General features: G+C 45.4%; 2 protein-coding genes across 15 annotated transcripts in view; both read left to right on the top strand.

The window, feature by feature from the left end:
* The window catches only part of LOC147449734 (uncharacterized), a 172,457-nt gene extending 150,886 nt beyond the window's left edge, over window positions 1-21,571 (top strand). For 9 of the 14 annotated variants that reach the window (XM_086522092.1, XM_086522090.1, XM_086522087.1 and 6 more), the window contains 5 exons: window positions 4,822-5,157; window positions 5,379-5,708; window positions 5,799-6,107; window positions 6,218-6,541; window positions 21,397-21,571. In XM_086522092.1, the coding sequence (XP_086378218.1) occupies window positions 4,822-5,157; window positions 5,379-5,708; window positions 5,799-6,107; window positions 6,218-6,541; window positions 21,397-21,434 (1,337 nt within the window). In that variant the 3' untranslated portion in view covers window positions 21,435-21,571. Of the gene's footprint in view, window positions 1-4,821; window positions 5,158-5,378; window positions 5,709-5,798; window positions 6,108-6,217; window positions 6,542-21,396 lie in introns of those variants that run through there. The other 5 variants (XM_086522084.1, XM_086522085.1, XM_086522086.1 and 2 more) reach the window with 5 other exon arrangements.
* Window positions 21,572-21,590: 19 nt separating this feature from the next.
* Window positions 21,591-25,151, top strand: part of LOC147449733 (protein GAMETE EXPRESSED 2-like) — a 94,758-nt gene continuing 91,197 nt past the window's right edge. Inside the window, exons 1-2 of the mRNA XM_086522098.1 lie at window positions 21,591-21,722; window positions 22,634-22,942. Coding sequence (XP_086378224.1) covers window positions 22,666-22,942 — 277 coding nt within the window. The 5' untranslated portion in view covers window positions 21,591-21,722; window positions 22,634-22,665. The remainder of the gene's footprint in view (window positions 21,723-22,633; window positions 22,943-25,151) is intronic.

The raw sequence follows: 25,151 nt of genomic DNA, 5'->3' as shown, positions 1-25,151 counted from the left end.
TATAGGGGGCTGCTCACTCTTTGGAGTCTCCCCACCCATATCTGTGTCGTGTGTCTCCTTCTCTCTCTCACTCTCCGTCTGTGGTGCTCCCCGATCCCCTTCAATTGGTATCAGAGCTATGGTGACCGCGGAGAGCACGACGGCTTTGAGAGCTTCGAGACAATAGCTCGCTCGCTCTCGACGGTGGAGTTCGATCGCGGAGTTTCACGGAGAGCGATTTTAGCTTGAGGAGCATTGTCTTTGGAGCTTAGGAGCTTGGTGTGGTCAAGCTTGGTCGAGGAGGCGGTTGCGGCTTCCTTGGTGAGAGGAGCTTTTGAGCTTAGTGGAGCTCGTTAGAGAAGTGCTCGGCAGAGGAGAGCTTGACATTCGAGTGCTTGGATGTTGTTGTGACAGAGCTCTTGTGTTGGAGCTTGCATTGAGAGGACATTGCATCACGCAGAGTGGAGCAGGAGCAGGTTCAAGACTGTGTGCAGCTCTTTTTTGCCATTTTCGGGCTCTAAAACGCAGTTTTTTGCATAGCTTCGTCATACAGAGTCAGATCTACATGATCCAGGAGTCTAGGTCAGGGTTTTGGCACGCTCCGGACGCGATGGTGATGTCTATTTGCTGAAATTATGCTTTGAATTACAGCAGGTACAGCAGCAGGTTTATTTGTGCACTTTCGAGTCCCAAAAACACTTTTTGGTATATCTCACACACACGGAGTATTTTCTCCAGCAACTAGCAAATTCATAGGTGTACACAGGTTTTTGGATATGCATTTGTCCAGAGAGCCACTCATGCGAGAGTGAGCTATGCTGCCATGGTCTTGGCGGTTTATGGATGCCATATATGGATTTGTGTATTTGTTTGTGGCTGAGATTATTTGAGATTTGGCTCAATTTATAGAAGAAATCTGTTGGATTTTATCCAGGTTCTCGCCATAGGTTCTACGTATCTGTAGGTTGCTCTTTGACAGTTTAGTGGTTGAGTTTACTCCCACTTTGACATGTGATTTTCAGTCATCATTTGGTTGGAGTTTGGAGTCACTTGTGTATGCCCTTGTGTGCCGTATTTCGTATTGCGCATAGCGACAGATCTTGCAAGGTTTTGCAAAATGTTGCTATAGTTATCTGGCAGACATTTGCTCATCGATTGAAAGGTATTTTGGCAGCAATCATCACTCACATGTATGTCATTTGAGGTGCCGTTGAGTGGTACTTCGGCAAGAGCGGGTATGCTCATATGTATGACTTTGTGAGGTGATTCCGGTCGAGTTTATTCCCGGATTGGCCATTGTGGCATATATTATTGTCTCTTTGAGGTTGACTGTTGAGATTTTGCTCCAGTTACAAAGGAGACTCTGCCAAAATTTTGTCAGATATTTATGCGCGATTGAGTCATATTGACTTGTGATTTTGTGCAAGGTTTTGCACGGTTATTGGTGCAACTTTGCATCAAGTTTTGAGCCATATTTGCAGACTTTTGTTGATGCGATTCGAGCCAGTTTAGGGCTGACTTGTATTGACATTGCGGGAGCTCTATTTTGGAGTGTGTCTCACAGGTTTTACATTGTGTTTTTGGCCATATTTGTAGACAGTTTCCAGGTGTTGTTGGTGAGGTGGTTTTGCTTTCTAGTTTGCTACATTGTGCTCATGGCAGAGACAGGTGATCGATCAGATTGTGACCTCTCACAGATGCGCGTGTTTGATGGGTCAGACTTTGCGGCATGGAGAGAGTGTATGCTTGATGCATTGACACAGCGAGGGTTGCATCGACCATTGAGTGGTGATGCAGGTAGACCTTCAAACATGTCTGACGATCAGTGGCAGGAGCTAGAGGAGATGGCACTATCTACGCTCTCTTTGCACCTTGCGGAATCTGTATATGCTCTTGTTATATATGAGACTACTTCGAGAGAACTTTGGCGCAGATTACATGATATGTATGATAGATCTGAGTCATCACGGACTCGTGTGAGATATGTACATTCACGAGCACGCCGACAGGTGACATGTTGGTATTGTGGTCATTTTGGACACGTTAGACGGCGTTGTTTTCGTCGTATGCGACATCGTAGGAGACATGGCAGTCTCAGAGATGTATGTAGTGATGCCATGGACTCAGTTGCTTTGACAGTTGAGACACATGTAGTGTCGGAGTATACTAGTGACGGGGATGTCACTTTTGTCTCGAGCTATGCACGAGATGCTATACATGTGGATAGCGCACTCCCTTCGCAGTGGTTGCTAGACGCAGATGCTATGTTTCATGTCACGTCGCATCGTGCATGGTTTTGTAGCTATTCTAGTGGGATGTTGGCAGTGTACGTTTAACCAATGGATCGGTGCATGCGATAGCAGGTGCAGGAGATGTGAGACTGTCATTACCGAGTGGTGCATCTTACTTGTTACGACATGTGCGCTATGTACCAAATTTGACAGTGAGTTTGATCTCGATTGGTCAGCTTAGAGATTGTGGATGTCAAATTTCGCTACGAGAGCGAGATTTTGTGATGCATTTGGGTTCGCTAGTGATTGCGAGAGGTGCCAGGAGTGGTACAGATTACCCATTGCATGTGGATCACGCGAGAGACGGTGTTGTCTCTGTGATCACGCAGCCAGGTAGAGAGCGAGAGAGCAGGCGAGTCTCTTTTGCTTGTGGGTTGCAGGATGCTTTGCATGGAGTGCAGAGTAGTGAGCTCGTTGTGCACACAGTTGGGGCACGACTTGAGCAGTCACATAGAGAGGTGACAGAGTCAGACATGCATGCTTTGCTAGTGACTGAGCAAAGCAGAGAGTCAGTTGTGCGAGATACTTCTATGCAGGATAGACAGGTACAGCGGTCTTGCTCTAGTGAGTCACGACAGGAGGACGTTGTGCAAGAGTCTATGCATACGGAGTTAGAGCATGAGAGCTCTAGTGAGTCACAGCAGATTGAGTGGTCATGTTTGCAGTGGATGATTGCAGAGGAGGCTGAGATGTCAGCGATTCTGTAGTCATTCCTTTCTATGCTCGACACTGAGCATGGGGATATAGTTGTGCAAGATATGACTTCCAGCAGACACCTAGAGCAGCTGGTTTGCTCTGAGGTTGCACGACAGGTTGATGCGTCTTTTGTGGACAGTCAGGAGATACATGTGGCTGACACGCCTTGTCAGTCAGAGATGCCTATTGCGAGGGATATATATGTTGATGCATGCTCCGTAGAGCTAGCAGGGCCCGCTAGCATTGCATCGGCATTCGAATTTCGGTGGTCTCATGTATGAGATGTTGATCTTGAGACCGGATATCGCAGCTGCAGTGGGAGCATTTGCAGTTGGGATTGTCAGTCGTTTGTTGAATGATGATGGCATAGTGCATGAGGGAGATATGCAGGTATTGCGTACATACTTGCAGTACGTGTGCGGTACGTCTGGTGGTGTATGGACATACACGGGAGCAGGAGAGCTGGATGCACACGATCACAGCCAGCCAGTGGGCATCGGTTGAGAGTGGTTTTCTCTCACCTTTTGTAGTCTTTAGACTAGGTTCCCTTGCTTAAAGGCACAGTCGCTTTTAAGTGGGAGGTTGTTGGGGTATAGGCGTTTGTGCCTTGCCCGGCCGCCCAGAGTCTGGGCGCCCACTGACTTGTATACCTTATACATAGCATAAGTGTATAGGAGGCTGCTCACTCTTTGGAGTCTCCCCACCCATATCTGTGTCGTGTGTCTCCTTCTCTCTCTCACTCTCCGTCTGTGGTGCTCCTCGATCCCCTTCAACACAGTCAGAGATCACCAAGCTCATACGCCAAGACCTGACCCAGCTAGACACCAGAAGGACATGGATACAACGAGCACAAGAATTGGGCACGAAGATGGCTTTTTACAAAGACCACCTTCTCCAGCTTACGGAAGATGGTTTTGTGGCAAGACCCAGATACATGGATACCCACTTGTCTCATGGGATACGATGTGCTATTGGCCGGTTACGCACATCTTCTCACCCGTTGTGGATTGAGACGGGGAGATACAGCGGAGTACCTGCAGAGGACAGGACATGCCCCTTGTGTAACATGGAACCTGAGACAGAGCTACACTATACATGTCGCTGCCCCGTCTACTACGAGATACGAGGCCGCTTCCATTGCTTGTTCAGAGAAGGTTTTGGACCACTCTCAAGAGTCATGGGATACGAAGATCAGAGATGACTAGGTTTGTTCTTGCTCGAGCTGCGTAGACACAGAGATAGCCTGATGAATGGCGAGGCTAGTCAGTCTCAAAGACGGATCACGGACTTCTTCAGAGCAGACACGGGATAGCCGCAAGAGCCACTCCCAAATCAGAGCTCCCCCTCGTCTCATACCAGAGGCACACTGATTGATCGAGCGATTGAGCTGGGGAAATCCAGGCGCCCGTGACTGTGAAGAGACTACGACAGAAAATTCGGAGCACGCTGGCCAGGCATGCACGACGCCCGGTCAGACTACCAATCATGGAGGAAATTGATGAGATTCGCCAACGACCGATGCTAGATCTCTTGTGATTCAGCTATCCCAACAAGCCGCCCATTTTTTGCTTGGTCTTTTGCTTGGCTCACATCGATCAACTTAGGACCCCATAGTATATATGTTTGTTTTGTACTGTTGTTAGGTTATTTTCTTACTCTGACTTTGTATCAGATCCACCACTTTGTAACTTTCAGGTCTCATAGGTCATTATGGCCTTTTGAAGACGTTAATATAACATTTCATTTCATTTCATTTCTCACACATGCATGCACACGGAGACAAACATGTGCATGCACGTACAAAGTTCAAATTTTTCGGTTCAATAAACGTAAGGTTGTGTATTTGTTGCTCCAGGTGAAGTAGAGCTGCCTGAATGCTCTGGAGAATGGCAAGACGGAATACACACCTTTGTTGTAGGTGATACAGCAAAGTTTATAATTTTTTGTGCCCAAGATGTGTCAATGTCCAACCTATCATTCAACCCATTAGAGTTTCAAAATACCGTCTATGATGAGTCCTCTAAGCTTCAGATGAACCCATCCAACTCCAGGATAGAGAAGCTGGTCACAGAAAGTATGGGTTCACAGCTTTTGCGGTTTTCGCTTAACAAAAGTGGCAATTTCTTGCTAGGTGTCCAAAATATGGTCAAAAACTTAACTGGTTCTCCGTACAGGTTTTCTTACAATGAAGGTAGCAACCTGAATCTTGATCAATAAATATACAATGAAAGCAATGATATGAACATTGTTCTGTGAAACAAATAATCATGAAATCAGCCTGGTAGTCTACATGAAACCTCTCTACTACTTGGACAGGCTGATATGAAATGCCAGTAAAAAAATCCTTCTTGTAGTGGATTAAAAAAAACAAACCTTTGAGGTCTGAAATTTTTGCGTTGTGTACAAAATTAGGTCAATTATCTGTACAACACTGTACTGGAAAGTGGAAGACTGGTGTAAGCAAGTTTGAAGTTGGAACTTTGGCTTCCCTTGTCATAAGGCAAAGCGATGAATATGGAAATCCTGTATTTGATGCAGATCCTTTAACAATCAAGGCAGTTCAAAATAATTCTAGTATTCTGGTGAACCTTTTCAATGTTTCTTATCAGCCTTTACTTAAAAACAAGACAGAGTACAGACTCCTGAGCTTCATTGTAAAGGAGCCTGGGAATTTCAGCTTGATTGTTGGCAATGCTTCAGTGGAAATTTGGGGATCTCCTTTCTCTTTTTCTTACACTGTAGGTAAGTCGGTGCTTTTTGTTCAATGTAGACATTGTATGTGTGTAGAGACATGAAGCAAGACAAATTTACTTCAATTCTGGGCACAAGCAGGTATGCCAGTATTGGAAAATACTCTAGTTGTCGGAGAAGGTTTGTCTCCGTTAGCATCGGTGAACTTTTGGAACGAGATAATAGTGTACATCAGAGACGCTTATGGGAATATTCTTTCCAATGTTAATGCATCATTAGGTCTTTCTGCATCTGCAGCTGATGATATAGAGTTTGAAGCATTCAAACCGCGACCGGGAAGTGGGTTTATGGCAGCATATAAGCCCTCCATTACGGGTCATTACAATTTAACTATCTTCTACAATGGCTTGGCTTTACCGCAAAGTCCTTTTCATGTTAATGTTGGTGCAGGTCAGCTGGTTACTTTATACTGCATAGTCTTTTCCTGTTGATGCATGGTGCAGGTTAGCAGGTTTCTAAAAACATTGTGTTTTTCATCAAGCATCTTGTCGGCATGGCAGGCTGGATCCAGGCAAAGTTCTGCACAGCAGCAATCGAGCCATCAAGCATAGTTGCTGCAGGGGATAGAATGAGAATCTTTGTGACCGCTCAAGATCTGCAAGGAAACACAGTATCATATTCGTCGCAAGCAGTAAGCTTTAACGTGACTCCATTACCTCTTGGTATTTCATCTCCTGGATTCGCAAATGCACAAATATATGACCGTGCTTTGGGGTTATATTCTGCAAGCTTCACCATAGCATTGGTGGGAACCTTCAAGGTTGACATCGATGCTTATGGATCTTACATCAATGGCAGTCCATATGCACTCACCGTCATCCCAGGTGCAATTCAAAAACATTTCTAACCAAATCTTTGAACTGCTTTATATGTGGCTATGAAAATGCTAGCTTGCAAAAAGTTGATCTAATATGTGTGGAGTGGTCTAAGTTTTTTCTTGTGTTTTGCATATTTTGTAGCTGAATTTTAGGTGTGATTGTTCTGCATCTAATCATCCAAGAATATATTGGAATTGTCCTCTCTAGCCAGGCAGCTAGAAGTATACCACACTTGCACAGGATCCACCCTCAATGTAGAAGGCAACACTTAGCATCAATCTTAATATTTGGTCCGACCTGCAATCCTTGAACCAAAATAGCATCAAAAGACTATCAATTCAAAAATGCGTGTATTAATTTCTTAGCAGATGAATATGTGTATCCATTTACTTGCATGTGGACACCATGGAGCATGTGAAAAAGTTGTAAACTAGTCCTCAAAAATTTCAATAAGAGAACTAAAAGATGGAGAGAAATTTCATTAAACACCTCAACTAGCCCAGGTCACAAAATTACAGATGCCATGCTTAGAGCTGATGATAGATGCGACCTTAGATTAGTTATCATTCAAAACACAGCCCCTTATTTGGTTTCTTCTTCTTAAGATTAATCCTTTTCCCTTTTGTAGAGTGGATAGCAAGTGGTGAAAGGTTATTTTCGAGAGAGAGATTGGCAACCAAACGAGCCTCCTCAAGAGACCACCACTCTGATACTAAAGAATTTTATATAAAAAGTGTGAGTTTAAAAAGAAAGAAACCAAGGTGAAGACTTGTGCGGGTCTCCTAAAACAAAGGATCTTTCAATGCTTCACATTCCTTTGCGAACCCATTTAATATTTTTAAATACTAAACCTGTGACTAACTGACTTCTACACTTAGGCTGCTTTTTTTTCCCCCTCCAGCAAAAGTCCACTAAGATTGTTTAACTAGGCAAATAAACAGAACAAAGAACAAAATATAAATTAAGGTCTCTAAGAGGCCAAAATAGCCCATGCAACCAGAACATGGTACAGACGTTGATGATATCTCTCATCATAAAGTGTCCCCGAAAAAGGAAGCATAATCCCAACTGCATCCCTAGCTAAAATACAAAGAAAAATCTTCTGAAAGACTTCGAAGCTGTAGGCTGTAACTGACAAGTCGTAGGGGTGGTCTCTCCTTAACCTTGTATCTTCATGAAGTTGTCGTGCAAGACTCCTCTGATAGTGAACAATGATGGCTTGAATCTGCCGACGGTGAGGAAGTTGTAAGCGAGGTCTTCGTGGTCGTGGAAGTCTTGCTTTCCACATGGCAATTGCTCTATCCAACACTAATCCTCTAGAGAGGCATCCATGACACGGTAAGTGTCACAAGCAGGAGCGCGCACGAATAATCAACAAGCTGAAAATAAATAATCTTTCAACTAAACAGAATTGAGGGAGAAGTTTGACACAATATTTGGGACTAGAAGATGGGCTGGTCCCCCCCTTCAAGAGAATCTTTAATAGGGAGAATCTTTTTACAAGCACAAGAACCAGAGAAAGCCCCTCCCTTCTATTCTCAGACTCGATGGTCGTTCCTTCCCATGAGGGAATTTTCGAGAGATGAGCTCTCAATCCTTTTTCCGTCCGTACTCGGAGTCAAGACTCTGCAGACAATTTCCGAATTCCGTTGCGAGAATTCCCAAGCATAGGCCGAGGCCCTTCTGCTTCTCCTTCACTTTGAAGTACGTGCAAACACACACAAACACATGACAACGATTTGAATGGAGAATCCACAATTGATACCATGGTCGCTCTTTTCACGGAAAAGCGACCTCCGATCACTCGCAACTTCTTTCCGGCAGAGTCCCTTTCTCCACTAACATGTGAACCTGGACAAAACTCAGTAAAACTCAGTGAGCTGAAAATTGATGCTAGACAGGCACATTTTGGGCGTCCCTGGGTGCAATTCTTAGGCACAGATGCAATGCAAACACAGATTCCTCGTGGGAAAGCGTTTGCTTTTCCCGGAAAACACGTCAAAATATTTCGCATTTTAGAAAAAGCTTCTCAGAACCCATCTTTATTCTTGTGCTTGCATCTCTACGCGTATTCCTATTTCCAGTTCGGGTTTCTTGCCAAATCCATGGCATATTCCCTTTCCGATGCTCCCGTCACCCATCACATGACGCATCGGAGATATCTGTTCCCCGGTCTCTCCTACCGAACTAACGGTACAACCCCTTCGTGATGCTTAATGTCACCTATCATATGATGCATCACAGTTTTTCCATTCCTGATGGCTTTTAATAATTCCAGTAGATCTACAGTACCTAACCTTACGATTCAAGTGCACATTTTAAATATCCTAATTTCAATAATAAAAAATTACTCGAGAAAATAAGAAAATAGTCCATTTAGCAATAGTAAGTCAGTTGATGTTGGAGTTTCAGTACGAGCTTTGAAAAAATCTCTAGCACTCTGTGTTGGCAGCACGAGGACCTTTGCCTGCTTGTCCCTCAAGGAATTCTCAAGGTTCTCTTACAAGAAAAATAGAGTATATCAATGTCTCTCAAAGGCCAATGTGGGCTGCAAAACCAGAACAATAGATACATCGAGATGCATCTTTCATCAAAGGAAACTGAAGAAAACAAGGTTAAAACCTGAAGGCCAGCAAACCACCGATGCAAAAGTACGTCTATGATCCAAATTTAGCAACATCCCTATAGAATAATTCTTAAACTTTACCAAATACTTCTATGTAATCTTTCGGACTTAAGTGGCCACTCCCGATGATGAATGATCTGCTCAGTTGGAGTATTTCTTCCTTTTCCTCAACCTCAAGAGGTTCCTCAGTAATAGGCTGACTTGAAAGCGGTCCCACATATGGCCAGAGTAAACTAACATGGAAAGCATTGTGGATCTTCCAATTAGATGGTAAGTTTAATCCAATTATCTTAATGGTCGCATTATAGCGATTGGAAAGTTTTACCACTTTACCTTTATGAGTCACTTGTTTCTTTAGTGTTTCCTTCTCAAACTTGAGTAAGAATAATTGACCGACTGTTAAGTCTAGATTCCTTTTGTGCTTGTCTGCAGCTTTCTTATGTTTTCCTGAGAGCGCAAATTTGCTCTCTTAACTTGCCCGTAGGCCGTGTCCAAATCCCGGACAAACTCATCTGCTGCAAAAATCTTATCCTTAGTGACAAGGATCGGTTGAAGCAAAGGCTTACCATAGAGAATCTCAAAAGGTGCTTTCCTCATAGACGAATGCACGGTATTGTTATACGCGTACTCAACAAGGGGCAAATACTTCTCCCAGTCAGACTGTCTTTTTGACACATAAGATTTCAACATATCCAATACTGTGGAATTAGCAATCTCACTCTGCCCATCCGTTTGAGGATGATAAGAAGAAGAAAAATGCAACTTCGTGCCAAGGTTATCAAATAAGGTACACCAAAAGTTGCATGTCATGCGAGGATCTCAATCACTCACAATAGACTCGGGCAGCCCATGATGCTTAAAGATCCGTGCTAGAAAAATTCTAGCCATATGATCTACTTTGATTGTTTTGTTGATTGGAATAAAGTGAGCTTGCTTGTTAAATCTGTCCATGATGGTCCAGATCGCATCATTTCTAGTTTGAGTCTTTGGGAGATCCATAAAAAAATCCATGACAATACTCTCCCTGGGTTGACCAGGCACATGTAAAGGTTGGAGTAACCCACGCGTCTTATGCCGATCATTCTTTACTTTTTGGCAAACCAAGCATTCTCTGACATATTGATCAATGTCTGGTTTAAGGCTTGGCCAAAAGAAATATCTTTCCAATGCTAAGGTCGTAGGGAGAATTCCCCGATGACCCACATAAGGTGAAGCATGTGCTTCTTCCATGATTTTCTTTTCAATGGTTCTGCCACACAAATTTCTTGGAGGTGATAGATAGAGGTAACCATCCCTAATAGAATAGGGATATTCATCCTCTCCATTCTGTAACTTATTCCAAATGGAGGAGAAGTCTGGGTCATTCCGATACAACTCTGGAAGTGATTCCAGTTCATGGTGATACACAACAGTAACTGCATTCACCCTAGGCCGTCTAGACAATGTGTCTGCTGCCACATTCTTACGCTCAGCCGTATAGAGGATTTGGCTGTGAAACATGGACAAAGAAGTTCGCCCATCTCATTTGCTTCTCAGATAATTTCTGTTGCGTAAGAAAATATGGCAAACTCTAGTGATCGGTTTTGATCATAAAATCCGCTCCTAGAAGATAATGCTTCTAGGTAGACCTTGTTAGGTCATGAAGTGGTCCTGCTACTTGAGCAAAGCCTCGGATAAACCTCTGATAGTACGAACACAATCTTATAAAACTTTGTACATCATGTACCGTAGTGGGAGTTGGCCAATCTTGCACGACTTGGATCTTTGCGGGATCCATTTTCACTTGGTTGTGTGAGACTATATGGCCGAGATAGTGTATCTCAGTGAGGAAGAACTCACTCTTCTTTGCATTCATATGCAACTCATGCTTTCGCAATTCTTGAAACACTATGTCCAAGTGCTTCTGATGTTCCTCCTCAATCTTTGAAAAGACGAGTATGTCATCAAAGAACACTCCTGTGACAGCTCGGTGTGGGCTGAAAATTCGATCCATCATTCGATTGAATGTGGCAGGAGCATTGGCCAAGCCAAACAGCAATACCAAAAATTCATAAAGTCCAAAAGTTGTGCCATAGGCAGTCTTAGGCTATGCGTATCTGATGATACCGGCTTTTTAAGTCAATACGACTAAAGCTGCTTACTCCATGCAACTTATCGAGAATATTATCAATCCGGGGTATCGGAAACCGATTCTTTAGATCGATAATCTATGCACATTCGAAACGTGTTGTCTTTCTTTTGCACTAGTAGAACTAGAGAGCAGTAGGGCGAAGTACTTGGTCGTACTAGACCTTTCTCCACAAACTCGTTGACTTGCTACAAAATTTCCTCTTGCTAAGCAAGACTAACCCGATAAGGGGGTAGGTTTGGGGGAGAGCTACCTGGTACGAGATCAATGCGATGATCTTCTGGACGTTTCGGAGGTAGCTTGTTTGGTAGAGTATCCGTGAAACAATCTTTATACTTTTCAAGAAATTGAAAACGTTTAATTTTCCAACTAGAGAGTGAACCCTCATTAGTTTTATCTCTTTCATGTGTGAAAATCAAGTAAGCAAAAACGTACTTCTTTATTTCCTTCTTAATGGAGATATGGCTTACAATAGGGAATAGCCAATCCTCTACATGAGTAAAAATTTTAATGTTCTTGTCCTTGTGCTCAAAAGCTAAGGTCTTTTCTACATAATCTGGCATCGGTTGCATATGGTAATGCCATGGCATACCCAAGATGATATCACATCCCTCGATAGGTGCCATCAAAAAGCATTCGCGGTCCTTGTATTCACCAATCCGAAGATTGAGTTGTCGTTGCACGGGAGTTGCATTGGTGGTCAACCCCTCAAATGCCGATTCCCTCAAATGCCGATTCGGAAGTGACCTGAGTCCAAGCTGAGCCAGTGTAAGGACCAAGCATTCTGCAGTTTCTAGTGATGTTGTCCGTCGATCCAGGGTCGTAGAGAACAACACCCACTGGTTATTCACAAATACCCAGCCTTTAAGGAGCTGGCGCTTCCCTTTCTCGGTTTCTGTATTCCCTTGCACATCAAGAAAGGAATTCAAGCTCGATGGAGCGGATTCCTTCTTCGAAGATGCTTGTTCCTGCCATTGCTGCCGAACAGGGCAGTTGGGCTTCATATGTCCTTTTTTACCATAGTAGAAGCATCTTCCTTGTTCATTGAAGGTCTGTACTTGGTTCGGCGTGAGATACTTAAGCCGTTTTCGGTACCCTCTGGCTTCTTAGGCTGATCTCGGTCCTTTGGGGAACGCTTTCTTTCCTTGGTTGCCATGGTCATTAAAAACCGCTTTTTGCCATGCACGGTATGTGCTATGTTTCTATCCGTCCGAGGGTACCAGTGGAATGTAAATCTGTAGCAGGCTACAGAGTCACTTTCACAGGATACAAGTTACAGTTAGCCGAGGCTGGTTCACACCGTACTGTACGGACTCTCTTGACTCGGCAGTGATGCGTGGCAGGGGATACGGTCTAGTGGACATCGTGGCCAGTGGCCAGGTCACCACCACTCAGTTATCAATTGGGGATAGATTTAGATGGCTGACATTTATGAGCCGTTGGTGACTCTTTATGATTTTACATATGGGTAGTAGTTGTTGGGTCATCGGATCATCTTCTAGATATATGGTCCAACGTAGTCGTCTAGTGGGAGTCTATGCACCCACTGTAGAGAGCACGACACACTATCTGCGCTCCAGGTGCTCTCATTTTGGCGATCACGGTGGGACCTCAATTGAAATCTCACTCTGTGAGGTACAAATCTTGAAGCTAGTTGGGTCTATCTAGCTTCGCCTACCTTGCCTTGCATTATTCTCCTGTCCCCCTGGTCCAACTGCTCTAGTCCTTTCTCGCCCTAGTCATCTCTCGCCCTGGTCCAACCAGTCCTCGTCCCTGGTCTACTCCTCCTCGACCCTGGTCTAGTCCTCCTCGCCCCTGGTCCAGCCTCGGTCTAGTCACTTGCCTGGTCTAGTAGAGTCTAGACCAGTCTTCGGCCAGTTCAAAGTTTTCTTGCCTAAAGCTTGGTTGGATTGGTGGTTGCTGCATGACACATACAAGGCGGTCAGTCAAGCATCAAAGCGCACTACTAAGTCCTCTGAGGTACTACAACAGAAGACGACCCTTCGTACCTAGTAGAAGTCCATCAACCTCATCACCCATACCTCCACACAAGACATCCCCCATTCCTCCATCCGATTCCACATCTTCCAGATCACCTTCTCCAGTAAAGCTCTCTCCTATTCTGCTACAGCAAGCTATTGAGCAACGGGCTCCTGAGCAAAGGGCCATGGAGGCGTTGGCTAGTGTTTTGGCCAAGGTAAACATCAAGTTCCCCACCTTCAAAGGACTCTCTTCAGAAGATGCTGACGACCATGCAAGGAGGTTTGTATCTCTCTGTAGGGGTCGTGGTCTTAACAGAGAAGATGTTTATTTGGTACTCTTTCCATCTACCTTGGATGGCTTAGCAGACAAATGGTATAGCCAGTTTGTAGAGAACCATTTTGCAACTTGGGCAGCCTTAAGACAATAGTTCTGTGCAGCATTCAAGCCAGGTGACTACTAGGAGAAGGTTTTGGATGAGTTGGCCAACATGGTGCTCCAGCCAGAGGAGACTCGGGCAGAGCTTATGACTAAAACCAAGTCTCTGGTTGCCAAGCTTCCCCAACAACCCGGTGAATTTATGGTTAAGAGGTGGGTGGAGAATGCGCTTCCCAAAACTTCTCAGCAAAAACTCTGAGAGAGTCTCCGACCCGACGCCACTCTGGAGGAGTTCATCGCAGCTGCTACTAGGATAGAGGGGGCTAGGAAGTTGTTCACCAACTCTCCTTACGTAGAGACCCCTTCAGTGTTTTTGGAAAGTCCTTCTGATCCGTTAACTTCTTTACGCAGGGAATTGGAAGCCCTTAAGCTACAGCGAGCTCTTCAAGAGGAGAAATCAATCTCTCTCATACAGGAGAAGGCCCCACATCACGAGGCTTTGGATCAAATCAAGAGGGAGCTAGAAGAGCTTCGGTCTCAGCAAGAGACTAAGGCTATGGTATGGTGCAGCTTGTGTGGCTCTCCAAGACACTCTCCACATGACTGTCCCCTTCGGGCTTATTGCCACTTCTGCGAAAAGTTTGGGCATGAGGATAAGGACTGCTACTACCTCAAGGGATTGCGACAAATGCAACAAAGTCTTGGTCCTTCTCTTCAACAAGGGCCAACACCTGCATCCAACATGGTTTCTCCGTGTGGCCATCCACACCATATGCCACCTTTGCTGACAGCCCCTCCTATGCAAGGTATGCTGAGCACTTTTCCCTCTCAGAGATTTTATCATACCCATGCTCCCTTATTACCTGAAAGCTTCTATGCCTCCACCTCCAACTCAATGCACCAGGAGCAAGGACCACCTCGCCCTTCGACTCGCCCTTTGAATCGGCCCATTTTGTGCTACAGATGCGGGGAATATGGGCATTACCAAAGAAAATGCTCCCTGCCAGAAGGGTCCCCTGCCTGCTGTCATTGCCCCGAAACGAAGGATCACTACAGTAAGGATTGCCCTAAAATTCGTGCATCCACGGCTTCGAACCCAAGTCAAAGCCAGAATGAGTTTTCCTTTCCCAAGCTCAATTTGATAGCAGTTAGCACCGTTTCTCAGCCGCCCCCTTCTACCCACGTGGTTATCCCTAAAAATAAGCTGCCGCAGTTGGTAGAGGAGCCATCGGGCGTCCTCACCCGGGCCCCAACAAGTTCAACTCCCCAACACATTCTCACACCATTGGATACCCTGCCTTCAACTGTAAACAAGCCATCCCCCAATGCCATGAAAGAATCCAAATCTTTGCTCTCCGATATTGATGAAGCTTTCTTGGAAGCAGTTTCGGATCTACAAAAGATCAAGGTACCCGAGAAACCACTGGTAGAACAGGAAAAGCTTACAGGAGAGATAGTCTTGAAGAACACCTTCCAACAAGTGTCCCTCTATGACATGCTGCGACTAGATGCGAATTTTAGAAGTGACACCCTTGCTGTTATTTAATCACTTTACCCCGGAGTAAGTCCTAGTCCAGTGCGACCATCAGAGTCCTATATGATATCCAACCCCGCTGCTCCACTCACTGATTATAGAAGCCTTCGCGTGACAGTGTCCATGTTGGGTCGGCAATTCTCAGGAGTGATAGTGGATGGTGGATCTGGCATCAACCTGATGCTCGAGTTCACTATGTTAGCTCTAGGTCTCTAGCTTACTCGCCTTGCTCCCTCTACAGTTACATTGGCTCACTAGCGGACAGTCTACCCAGTGGGCATAGTGGACAATGTGCCTGTGCAGGTACAAGACTTTATTTTTAACTTGGATTTTGTTGTGGTTCGTCTTCCCCAGGTTGAGGGCGGATTTCCTTTGCTCATTGGAAGACCATGGCTGTGACACACTAAAGCACTTCATGATTGGGGAAACGACGCAATGTGGATACATACTTCTGGCTCCCGGATGCAACCCATTCTCTTAGGAGGTATGGATCCCGTGGTGCAGCAAGTTTCTTTGTCAATGGAAACCAACCCTGAACAAGAACAGCCTACTACACCTGAAGGGTCAGACGAAGATCTGCTGGAGTGGTTGGAGGCTACCAAATCTATACCTTGTTATGGAATCTCGATTCACTCTTTGCCTGAAGGTACACCCTCTTCGAATGTTTCCACAGTCACTAAACCAAATGAGCCAGCTCAAAAGTTGAAGGTCACAGAAGCTACTCTTGATGCGCTCTTGGTGAAAGCCTTTGAATTTTCTGAGCCTATGAAGAAGCATAGAAGCGGGAAGAAATCTCCTCTACAGGAGTTCAACACCCCTCAAACATCAACCCCTTTGGTGTCTGCTTCTCTGACCAGAACAAAGCTCTCCTCTGTGTCTATCAAACTCCCTTCACAGAGCTTGTCCTGCTTGCTGAATTGCTTGCTGAATTCCAAGATCACGATAGCTGTCTTGTTCATGATAGCTGTCTGCTCCGTACTTGCCCCTATCTACCCCTATCCCCTCGACCCTACACACAATCAGAATGCCCACATCCTTAGGGTTCACACCAATTGTGGCAATAAGGGGACTCTGCTGCCTATCAACTCACACCTTGCAGAACCAGCTCAACCCTCTGCCTACTCACCCTCCTACCCCCTACTCACCCCTCGTCCTACCCTCCCCCTCACACCCCTTCACCCTAGTCCCCCTCACCAGCCCTCGTCACTACCTTCCCCCTCACACCCCCTCGCCCCTCTACCCACCCCTCGCCCTAGTCCCTCCCCCTCACCAGCCCTCGTCCCTACCCCCCTCGCCCCTAGTCCCCCTCACCAGCCCTCGCCCCTAGTCCCGCTCCCACACCAGCCCTCGCCCTAGCCCCCCTCACTTGCCCTCGCCCCTATCTTCTCCCAACTCGCCCCTACCCACCCCTCTCTTGCCCTAACCCTTACCCTCCCCCTACTCGCCCCTACCCACCCCTCTCTTGCCCTCGCCCCTACCCACCCCCTACCTACCCTCGCCCCCTACCTACCCCCTGCCTATCCCTCGCCCTCACCATACCTAGGCCTCGACCTCGCCCTCGCCCTCCCCCAACCTACCCCTCGCCCTCATCCTATCTAGGCCTTGCCCTCGCCCTCCCCGCACCTAGACCTCGCCCCCTACCTACCCCTCGCCCTCACCCTATCTAGGCCTCGCCCTCGCCCTACCTACCTAAGCCTCGCCCCCTACCTACTACCTACCCACCCCTCGGCTTTCAAGCATTCACCTGGTTTCCTTGTGGCTTTCAAGCATTCACCTGGTTGCCATCTCGTTGTTGTTAATGCTTTTCGTTCTTCCATCACGGTGGAGCTTAATCTTATTTGCGGTGTTACTCCACCTTATGGTCATCCCTCTTTTCCAGAACAAAGTTATGCAGAAAGTGTTGCAAGGTTCATTTGCAAGCATGGACCAAGTCATTTTCCTCTCACTATGGTTATCAAAGATAAAGATGTGCTGGATCCAAACCGAGCATATCTCTTTGTAGTGGAGCATCATACTGTTTTGCCAATTGGGATTCTTGGACTATGCAATCATAGTAGGTTCTCGCCTATTTAACGGCTTAAGGCGTTTGCAAGGAGTGCAGTGTTTTTAACCCCACTTTTGAGGCATGTAAGGTCATGGTTGGGCCTCACACCTGATTCACAAAAGACGTACAGATGAGGCACCTACTGGTTTTCTTTCAAGTTTTTTCAGTATTTCCTCTCACCGAGACGGTGAGCGGTCTTGTGACGGGCAACCTGTAGCAGGCTACAGTGTCACTTTCATAGGACACAAGTTACAGTTAGCCGAGGCTGGTTCACACCGGACTGGACGGACTCTCTTGGCTGGGCAGTGACACGTGGCAGGGGATACGGATGGTGGTCTAGTGGACATCGTGGCCAGCGGCCAGGTCACCACCACTCAGTTATGAGTTGGGGATAGATTCAGATGGCTGACATTTATGAGCCGTTGGTGGCTCTTTATGATTATACATATGGGTAGCAGTTGTTGGGTCGTCGGATCATCTTCTAGATATATGGTCCAATGTAGTCGTCTGGAGGGAGTCTATACACAGAGCATTGCTTCACCATCCCTGCACATCTGAGCCTCGACACCCCATTGTACCTGAGAGTCCTGGGCTGGAGCTGAGTGTGCTGCCATGCTAGAGTCTGTATCAGTTCTTTGACATAGTCGAGTCATTTGTCGTGATCTATTGCTGCTGTTGTGTCTCTGTGAGCTCAGTTGTTGTCTATGGTTTCGTGTTTTCAGTCTGTTTTGAGTGAGATTGTCACGCACATTGCACTGAGGAGCACCCACTGTAGAGAGCACGACACACTACCTGCACTACAAAATCCTCGACAATGATTGCCGACTCCATCATCCATTGAAGGGTGTCGTGTGGGTACACCTTCATGCTCTTCCCAAGCGGCGGTTGAAGAACTGCTTCCAACTTTCGCATCTTTTACTTATCGGAAATCTTCATAAAAGGTGTAACTTTCAAAAGAACCGACCAAAACTTGTCAACATAAGCCGCCACTTTCTCTTGTTCCTTCTGAGCGAGCCAGTCCCATTCCTTTCAAACGTCCTTCTCGAAATCAAGTGGAAGAAATTGTTCATAAAATTCAGCTTTGAATTGAACCCAGCTTCTGGCTTGAGTACCTTCCAGAATTTTGGCTAGCCACCAGTTGCTCGCAGTCTCCTTGAGATGCATCCCAACATGGTGCAACTTGGATTTTTTCATGAAGTTTTCGTTTGGCAAAAGCAGCTTCAAATTGCCTGATGAAAGAAAGTGCATGAGAGATATCTCTCCGTCTTGTGTAGTTATCAAACTTCACATCCTTGTCACCGGATTTGAAAATCCGCATCTTGCGGTGATGTCTGCAGTTATCTCTCTTGAATTGGGGCTTCTTTTTAGTAGTATGTAGGTAAGTAGGAGTTTTCTTCTTGGGAGAAGATTTAGATACTGTATGCGAAGTAGATGTAGTAGTATAGTCAGGAGAATACGATGGAGAAGAGATAGAGACATCCTTGCTTTCGTTAAGTAGAGAAAGTTCTTTTTCCTTGCCCCTTCTCTTGGAAGGCCATTTATCCTGATCCGGAGATCCCTTGTGCGTTTCCGCACCCCCACCCTTTGAATTTCCTGTCTTAAACCCCCTCCCCCCCCCAACCCCCATAGCTTGGCCCTCAAATCCGTTTGCCACCTCTTGCAGACGATGGGGAGCACGGCCTTGGACATGATTTCTTCGAAAAGGAGACCACGGAATCAGAAAGGCGTCATGAAAGAGCCATCCCCCTGCGGGTTACTTCCATTAGCAAGATTCTCCTGATGCCCATTGGCATCCGTTCCTTGCGGCTTCTTGATTCCGTCCAAAGCCTTTTGCACAGCCGGCAACGAAATAAGTTGTTGCAATTCCGCAAGTTGGGCTTCCACTTGCTGAAGCTCGTCTTCAACGGTTCTACCGTGGCTTGTCATGGTTCTTCCTGTTCATTCCCGGAATCGTCCCTCTTTGCAGAGAAAGAGAGGAATCCGAGTTTTGATACATCATTGTCACAAATAGGAGCGCACACGAATAATCAACAAGCTGAAAATAAATAATCTTTCAACTAAATAGAGTTGAGGGAGAAGTTTGACACAGTATTTAAGACCAGAAGATGGGCTGGTCCCCCCTCTTAAAGAGAATCTTTATTAGGGAGAATCCTTTTACAAGCACAAGAATTGGAGAAAATCCCTCCGTTCTATTCTCAAACTCGATGGTCGTTCCTTCCCATGAGGGAATTTCCGTGGGAATTCTAGAAACAGAATTCGGAAATTGTGTGCGGAGTCTTGACTCCGAGTACGGACGGAAAAAGGATTGAGAGCTCGTCTCTAGCGTAGGCAGAGGCCTGCAAACACGCACAAACATAGGACAACAATTTGAATGGCGAATCCATAATTGATACATGTCGCTCTTTTCACGGAAAAGTGACTTCTGTGCTCCGTAATCTCGCGATCCGGCACACTCCCCTTCTCCACTAGGGTTGGCCAGATTCTGTCCTAGAGGAGGCGAGTGTTGCTATTATAGGTTCTGGGGACTGATAGGAATGGCCGGTCCAAACCCGGCCAAAGGTAACCGAGAGAGAGTTGGTGGCTGATTCTAGAGAGAGGAGAGAGAAAATCAGCGCTGGCTGTTTTTGCAGCTAGAGAGAGGGGAGAGAAAATCTGCGCTGGCTTTTTTGGCTGCCGTATAGAGCATTCGCTGGCTTCTTTTTTATAAGTCCTTGCTTTATTACAATGGGCTGCCCACTTATTAAGTGGGCGGGCGGTTAGTTTTAAGAAAAAACATGTGAACCCGGACAAAACTCAGTAAAACTCAGTGAGCTGAAAATTGATGCTACACAAGCACATTCCGAGCGTCCCCGGGTGCAATTCTCAGGCATAGATGCAAGCAAACACAGATTCCTCGTGGAAAAGCATCTGCTTTTCCCAGAAAACACGTTAAAAGATTCCGCTTTTTACAAAAAGCTTCTCGGAACCCATCTTTATTCTTGTGCTTGCGTCTTTACGCATATTCCTCTTTCCAATTCGGGTTTCGTGCAAACCCACGAAATATTCCCTTTCTGATGCTCCTGTCACCCATCATGTGACGCATTGGGAATATCCGTTCCCCGGTCTCTCCTACCGAACTAATGGTACAACCCCTTTGCGATGCTTAATGTCACCATTGCTAAATGAACTATTTTCTTATTTTCTTGAGTAATTTCTTTTTATTGAAATTATGATATTTAAATATGTGGACTTGAACTGTAAGGTTAGGAATTGTAATCTACTGGAATTATTAAAAGCCATCAAGAACGGAAAAACTCTGATGCGTCATATGATGAGTGAGTCAGTAGATGTTGGAGTTTCAGTACGTGCTTTGAAAAAGTCTCTAGCGCTTTGTGTTGACAGCACGGGGACCTTTGCTCGCTTGTCGCTCAAGGGATTCTCAAGATTCTCTTGCAAGAAAAAGAGAGTATATCAATGTCTCTCAAAGGCGAATGTGGGCTGCAAAACCAGAACAATAGATACATCGAGATGCATCTCTCATCAAAGGAAATTGAAGAAAACAAGGTCAAAATTTGAAGGCCAGCAAACCACGGATGCAAAAGTACATCTATAATCCAATTTGTGCAAGATTCTACCAAAACAAATTTGGTGAGAAAAACTCAGGTTTGGAGAGAAATTTATTGAGCAGTCTATCTCTAGAAAGGTGGTCCATGTCAAATTCCAAGTCAGAATGAGGCCTCCTAGCCAGCCAGACAGATCAAGTGACCAAATGCATGTTTGTTTGACAAAAGTACCCTAACCCTAAACCTACCACAAGATGGTGACCACCCCTGAGACATGCTTCTTCTGGCACTGATATTGTCATGACAGAGAAACTCTCCAGATTACGTAAACTAAAAAAACTAGAGGTTTGTTTTATTGCATACCTTTATTCATTTTTCATCAATGAATGTAAAAGTGATAGTTGGTCACTTGTTACGATCATGAGCAGCTTGTCCATTTGTATAGAGACACTTAAAATTGCGCTATACAGTATTAGAATTTCTCTTTAGCTTCTCTACCTTAACTTCATTTTCAAGGCATCTTCTCAATAATCCGTGAATCAACATCTTTTTTCAGGCTCTAAGTTTGTTGTTCAAGCCTAATGTTGTTCTTCTATGGTAATTGACTTGTTTTCTTGTTCTTTGGGAAGGTTTGCAGGTCCCATATCGCCAAAGCATTGTGTCATAAACACCTCCAATTTGGCTAAAGCACAGGCAGGAAAGATCATTTTTGTTGAAATTGTGGCTAGAGATGAATTGCAGAATATTGTCAACGAGACATTTTCCGGCACAAAAGCGCAACAGTTTCTGGCAAATTTAACAGGATCAAAGGCAGAGATTTTCAATGTCACTTACATTGGGAATGGTGTCCATCAAGCCAAGCTATACTGTAATATATCAAGAATCTACAATCTCACTGTGAGCTACGGAGGAAAAGCTGTGAATGAGAGTCCGTTGATTGTGTTTGTGGCAGCAGGTGAGCTACGGAGAAAAAGCTGTAAATGAGAGTCTGTTGATTGTGTTTGTTGCAGCAGGTGAATCTGCTGCCTGAAGTAGTCAATAGTTTTCCTCAAATCCTAAAGCATCACAATACACGTTTGATTGAGAGAAGTCAATGTGCAAGATCAAGGGCATATTAATGGACTATGCTTGATGTCAAAAAATAAATAAATTTACCAATATGATATTAGTTTCTTATCTTTATAGTTGAAGAGTGCTATTAATTTATTTACATGGTATCCCAACCCCCCTGTCTACGGAGACTGAAGTGCTTAGATAGCCCCCTACATGCGGATTCCTGGTATCTATCCTTATCTTTGCTGTGATTTTCTAAAAAAATGAGAAACTCTCCCCAACTCTCTTGTTGGGCATAATTGCATTGTGAAAGCTGGGTACGAGATTCATGGCTGTTGCCTAGCTTAGCTTACTGCTTCTATCAAAATCATTCTCCATTGATTCTCACTCAAGAGGGCAGTTGTGCGACTGAATAGACAAGTGCTCCTAAGGCTACATTTAAAACCATCAGGAGAAGCGGGCATCTATAATTTTTATAGGGGACCTCACAAAAATTGAAGTGCGTGCTTGGCAAGATACCGTTATACCAGGCTGAACAGGAGGCTACAAAAGAAAATGAGGCGTACAATGGCCATCCATTTTGCTAGTACTGGGAAATTCGCATTTTCACAAGTTGATCGTATTATTACCCCTATACACAGAACATAAAACACAAATTTGCTAAGAAATCTGAATTCTTTGATGTTTTGAAAAAATTCTTGTATTCATGCCTAATGCTTAGACAATCTACCCTGTTTCTCATCTTGAATACAACCTTGTCAAACAAGTATATCATTTACAAAGCTAAGAGATCTTATTTGACTTTACTCCCAGGTGCTGTTGATCCACTCAGGTGCACCTTTACTATGAGTATTGCTGAAAGAGTTCTGATTGAAACATATGGAGTCTTAACCATCCAAGCAAAGGATTCTTACGGAAACAATCGTACATCTGGAGGAGGTGGCTTCAGGGTCACCTTCGTCAATTCAAAAACATCTGAATTGTACTCAGGAACTGCATTTGATGATAGCAACGGAAATTACATGTTTCCGTTTCAATTAAACATTGCTGGCAGCTACAAAATAAATGTAACGTACAATGGGATACAGATTGCTGGACAAGAACAAATAGTTGTTTTACGAGGTATGCAGCAAGACAAAGCCTATGAACTTTGGCATAAACAGGATTTCGAAACATTAGTTCCACATCTTCATGTAATGTGGAGTTTGGCCCTTGAATAAATGGACTCATTGGTTGTCAACAACGAAGAACAGCAAGTCCCTTGTAACAAAAGATCGGTGATCATAGATACTTGCCTCTCGGATTCCAATCTTGATGTTGCCCTGATTATTTGAAAACCTCAGAAACCTTTAACTCAATTAAAAGCTTTTCACTTATGGCTCGGCTACAGTGCTACCAGATACTTGTGGGTACAATGGTTTAGACAGTTGGACTGGACTCTAATTTTTTGTTTTCGGAGTCGGATAGGGCATGCCCGGCCGCTCCCCTCATACACCAAAAAAGTATACAAGAAGAACGACCAGGACTATGCACCCAGAAACCGAAGGCAGACGCTTTTGTCACTAGTTCCCTCTGGACTACGAGAGTTCAGAATTATCTACACTCTTAGGGCCATGACTAATCCCTTGAGAGACCCACTTCGCCACTTGGATTTGGGCGTGACAACGACCAAGTACCTCTGTTCAGAGGCCCAGGTACTGCGGGACTTGCTTCGGTCTTCCCTTTGGAGTTGCCTCCTCCAGGTAACTTATTGCTCACCTCACTAAACTGCCTTTGAAACCCGACGGTTTTCCCCTAGGAAATTCCATACCCGCTTGGAAGGGCGTTGGCTCACAACTGGACTCTAATCTAGTTGGACTAGTGGCCTAGAGGGCTTGTAGACGTGGACCAGCGGGCCAACTGATTGACTAGAGGACTGAGATACATTGGACTTCTGCCAACTACTGGACTAGCACTTTGGCAAAAGTCGACAAGTGGTAGCCAGGCCATCAGCGTGGCTTCTAGCCTACCAGGCTTACCAGCCGCCTCAATTCAGTCACTCTACCCACCCGTTGGAGATATTTGCTTTGGCCTATGGCATATTTCATGGGATGTTATCATGTAGCAGGGCTATAGTGTCACTTGCACAGGACAGACAGTTAGTTACGGCTGGTTTGGGTTCACACTTGGGTTCACACTGGACGGACCTTGCCTGGGCAATGACACGTGGCAAGATAGGGGTGATGGTCTAGTGGACACCGTGCCAGATCACCACCGCGACAGTTTCGAGATAGATGTAGCTGGACTGTCAGGGATATTTGCTAGCCGATGGAAATTTTTTTCGTACGTGTCCGATTGGCCAGCCGTACGTCCGTACGGGTCCGAGTACGGAAGCATATGGAATCCTTTTCCGTACGATCAGCCAATGGCCAAAAATTTGGGGCAAAATTTTTTGGCTGCAATTTTTTGGCCGCGCGTGTTGGGTTGCTATCTCTGTATACAATATGCAAGCATTGCGGGGACTCAGGGAGCGTGAGATTGAAATGTTGGGCAGCAGCCAGCCCATCCTTTGGAGTCTCAAGTCTCGCCCTCTCTTGCTCACCGTGATCCTTCAGCTTCTCCCGTGCCCACGAGGCCTAAACCATCGTGCGGCGTGACTCTTTCTTGCGAGAGCCAAGACACTGAGCACTCCAAGGCTCATGCTCAATCTGCCAAGCCGGATTCTTTGCAAGTTTGTAGATGTGCCGAACCAAGCAGAGTGGCAATATGTGCAACAAGTGAACGGCCTCCCAAAAGTTTGTAGATGTGCCGAACCAAGCGTCCAAAGTGGCAATATGTGCAGCAAGTGAAGGGCCTCCCAAGAAAAAGATGCTTCCATTAGTTGATCAAACTGCCCATAGGGCTACAAACCACCTCTACTAGAGAGGGCTACATCAAAGGCATGGGGAGACTCTCTCAATGAGTAAACAAAATATGTACAATGAGGCTAAATCACAAAATGGGAGGAGGGAAGAGCCTTACAGGTGGCCGATAGTGCCATCTCGGTGCACCCTGGACCATGGAGAAGAAAGGCCTTGGGCGTCAGATCGCAGGAAAGCCTCTTTCCGCTCCCACATGCAGTCGGAGCTGCCCGGAAGTCTCTTGAACTGACTCCTGGTGGGACAGGGCGAGCCTCGAAGATGCGGAAGTAGCGGGCCCGCCAAATAAACCAAGGTGCCAGGCCACAAATGAGCTCCCAGCACACCTCTCTCACTTCACCACTCCTAGGGGGTAAACTTTGTGGAATGCTGAAGTGTAGGTCGGCCCCCTTGAATCACTATCATTGTGCCAATGGAGGCTAACTCAAAATGGA

The sequence above is a fragment of the Adiantum capillus-veneris genome, chromosome 10 (assembly GCF_014529385.1).
Source record: "Adiantum capillus-veneris isolate H3 chromosome 10, ASM1452938v2, whole genome shotgun sequence".
Taxonomy (NCBI): Eukaryota; Viridiplantae; Streptophyta; class Polypodiopsida; order Polypodiales; family Pteridaceae; genus Adiantum; species Adiantum capillus-veneris.
Note: the sequence above shows the minus strand (reverse complement) of the source record. Positions and strands in the feature narration are given on the sequence as shown.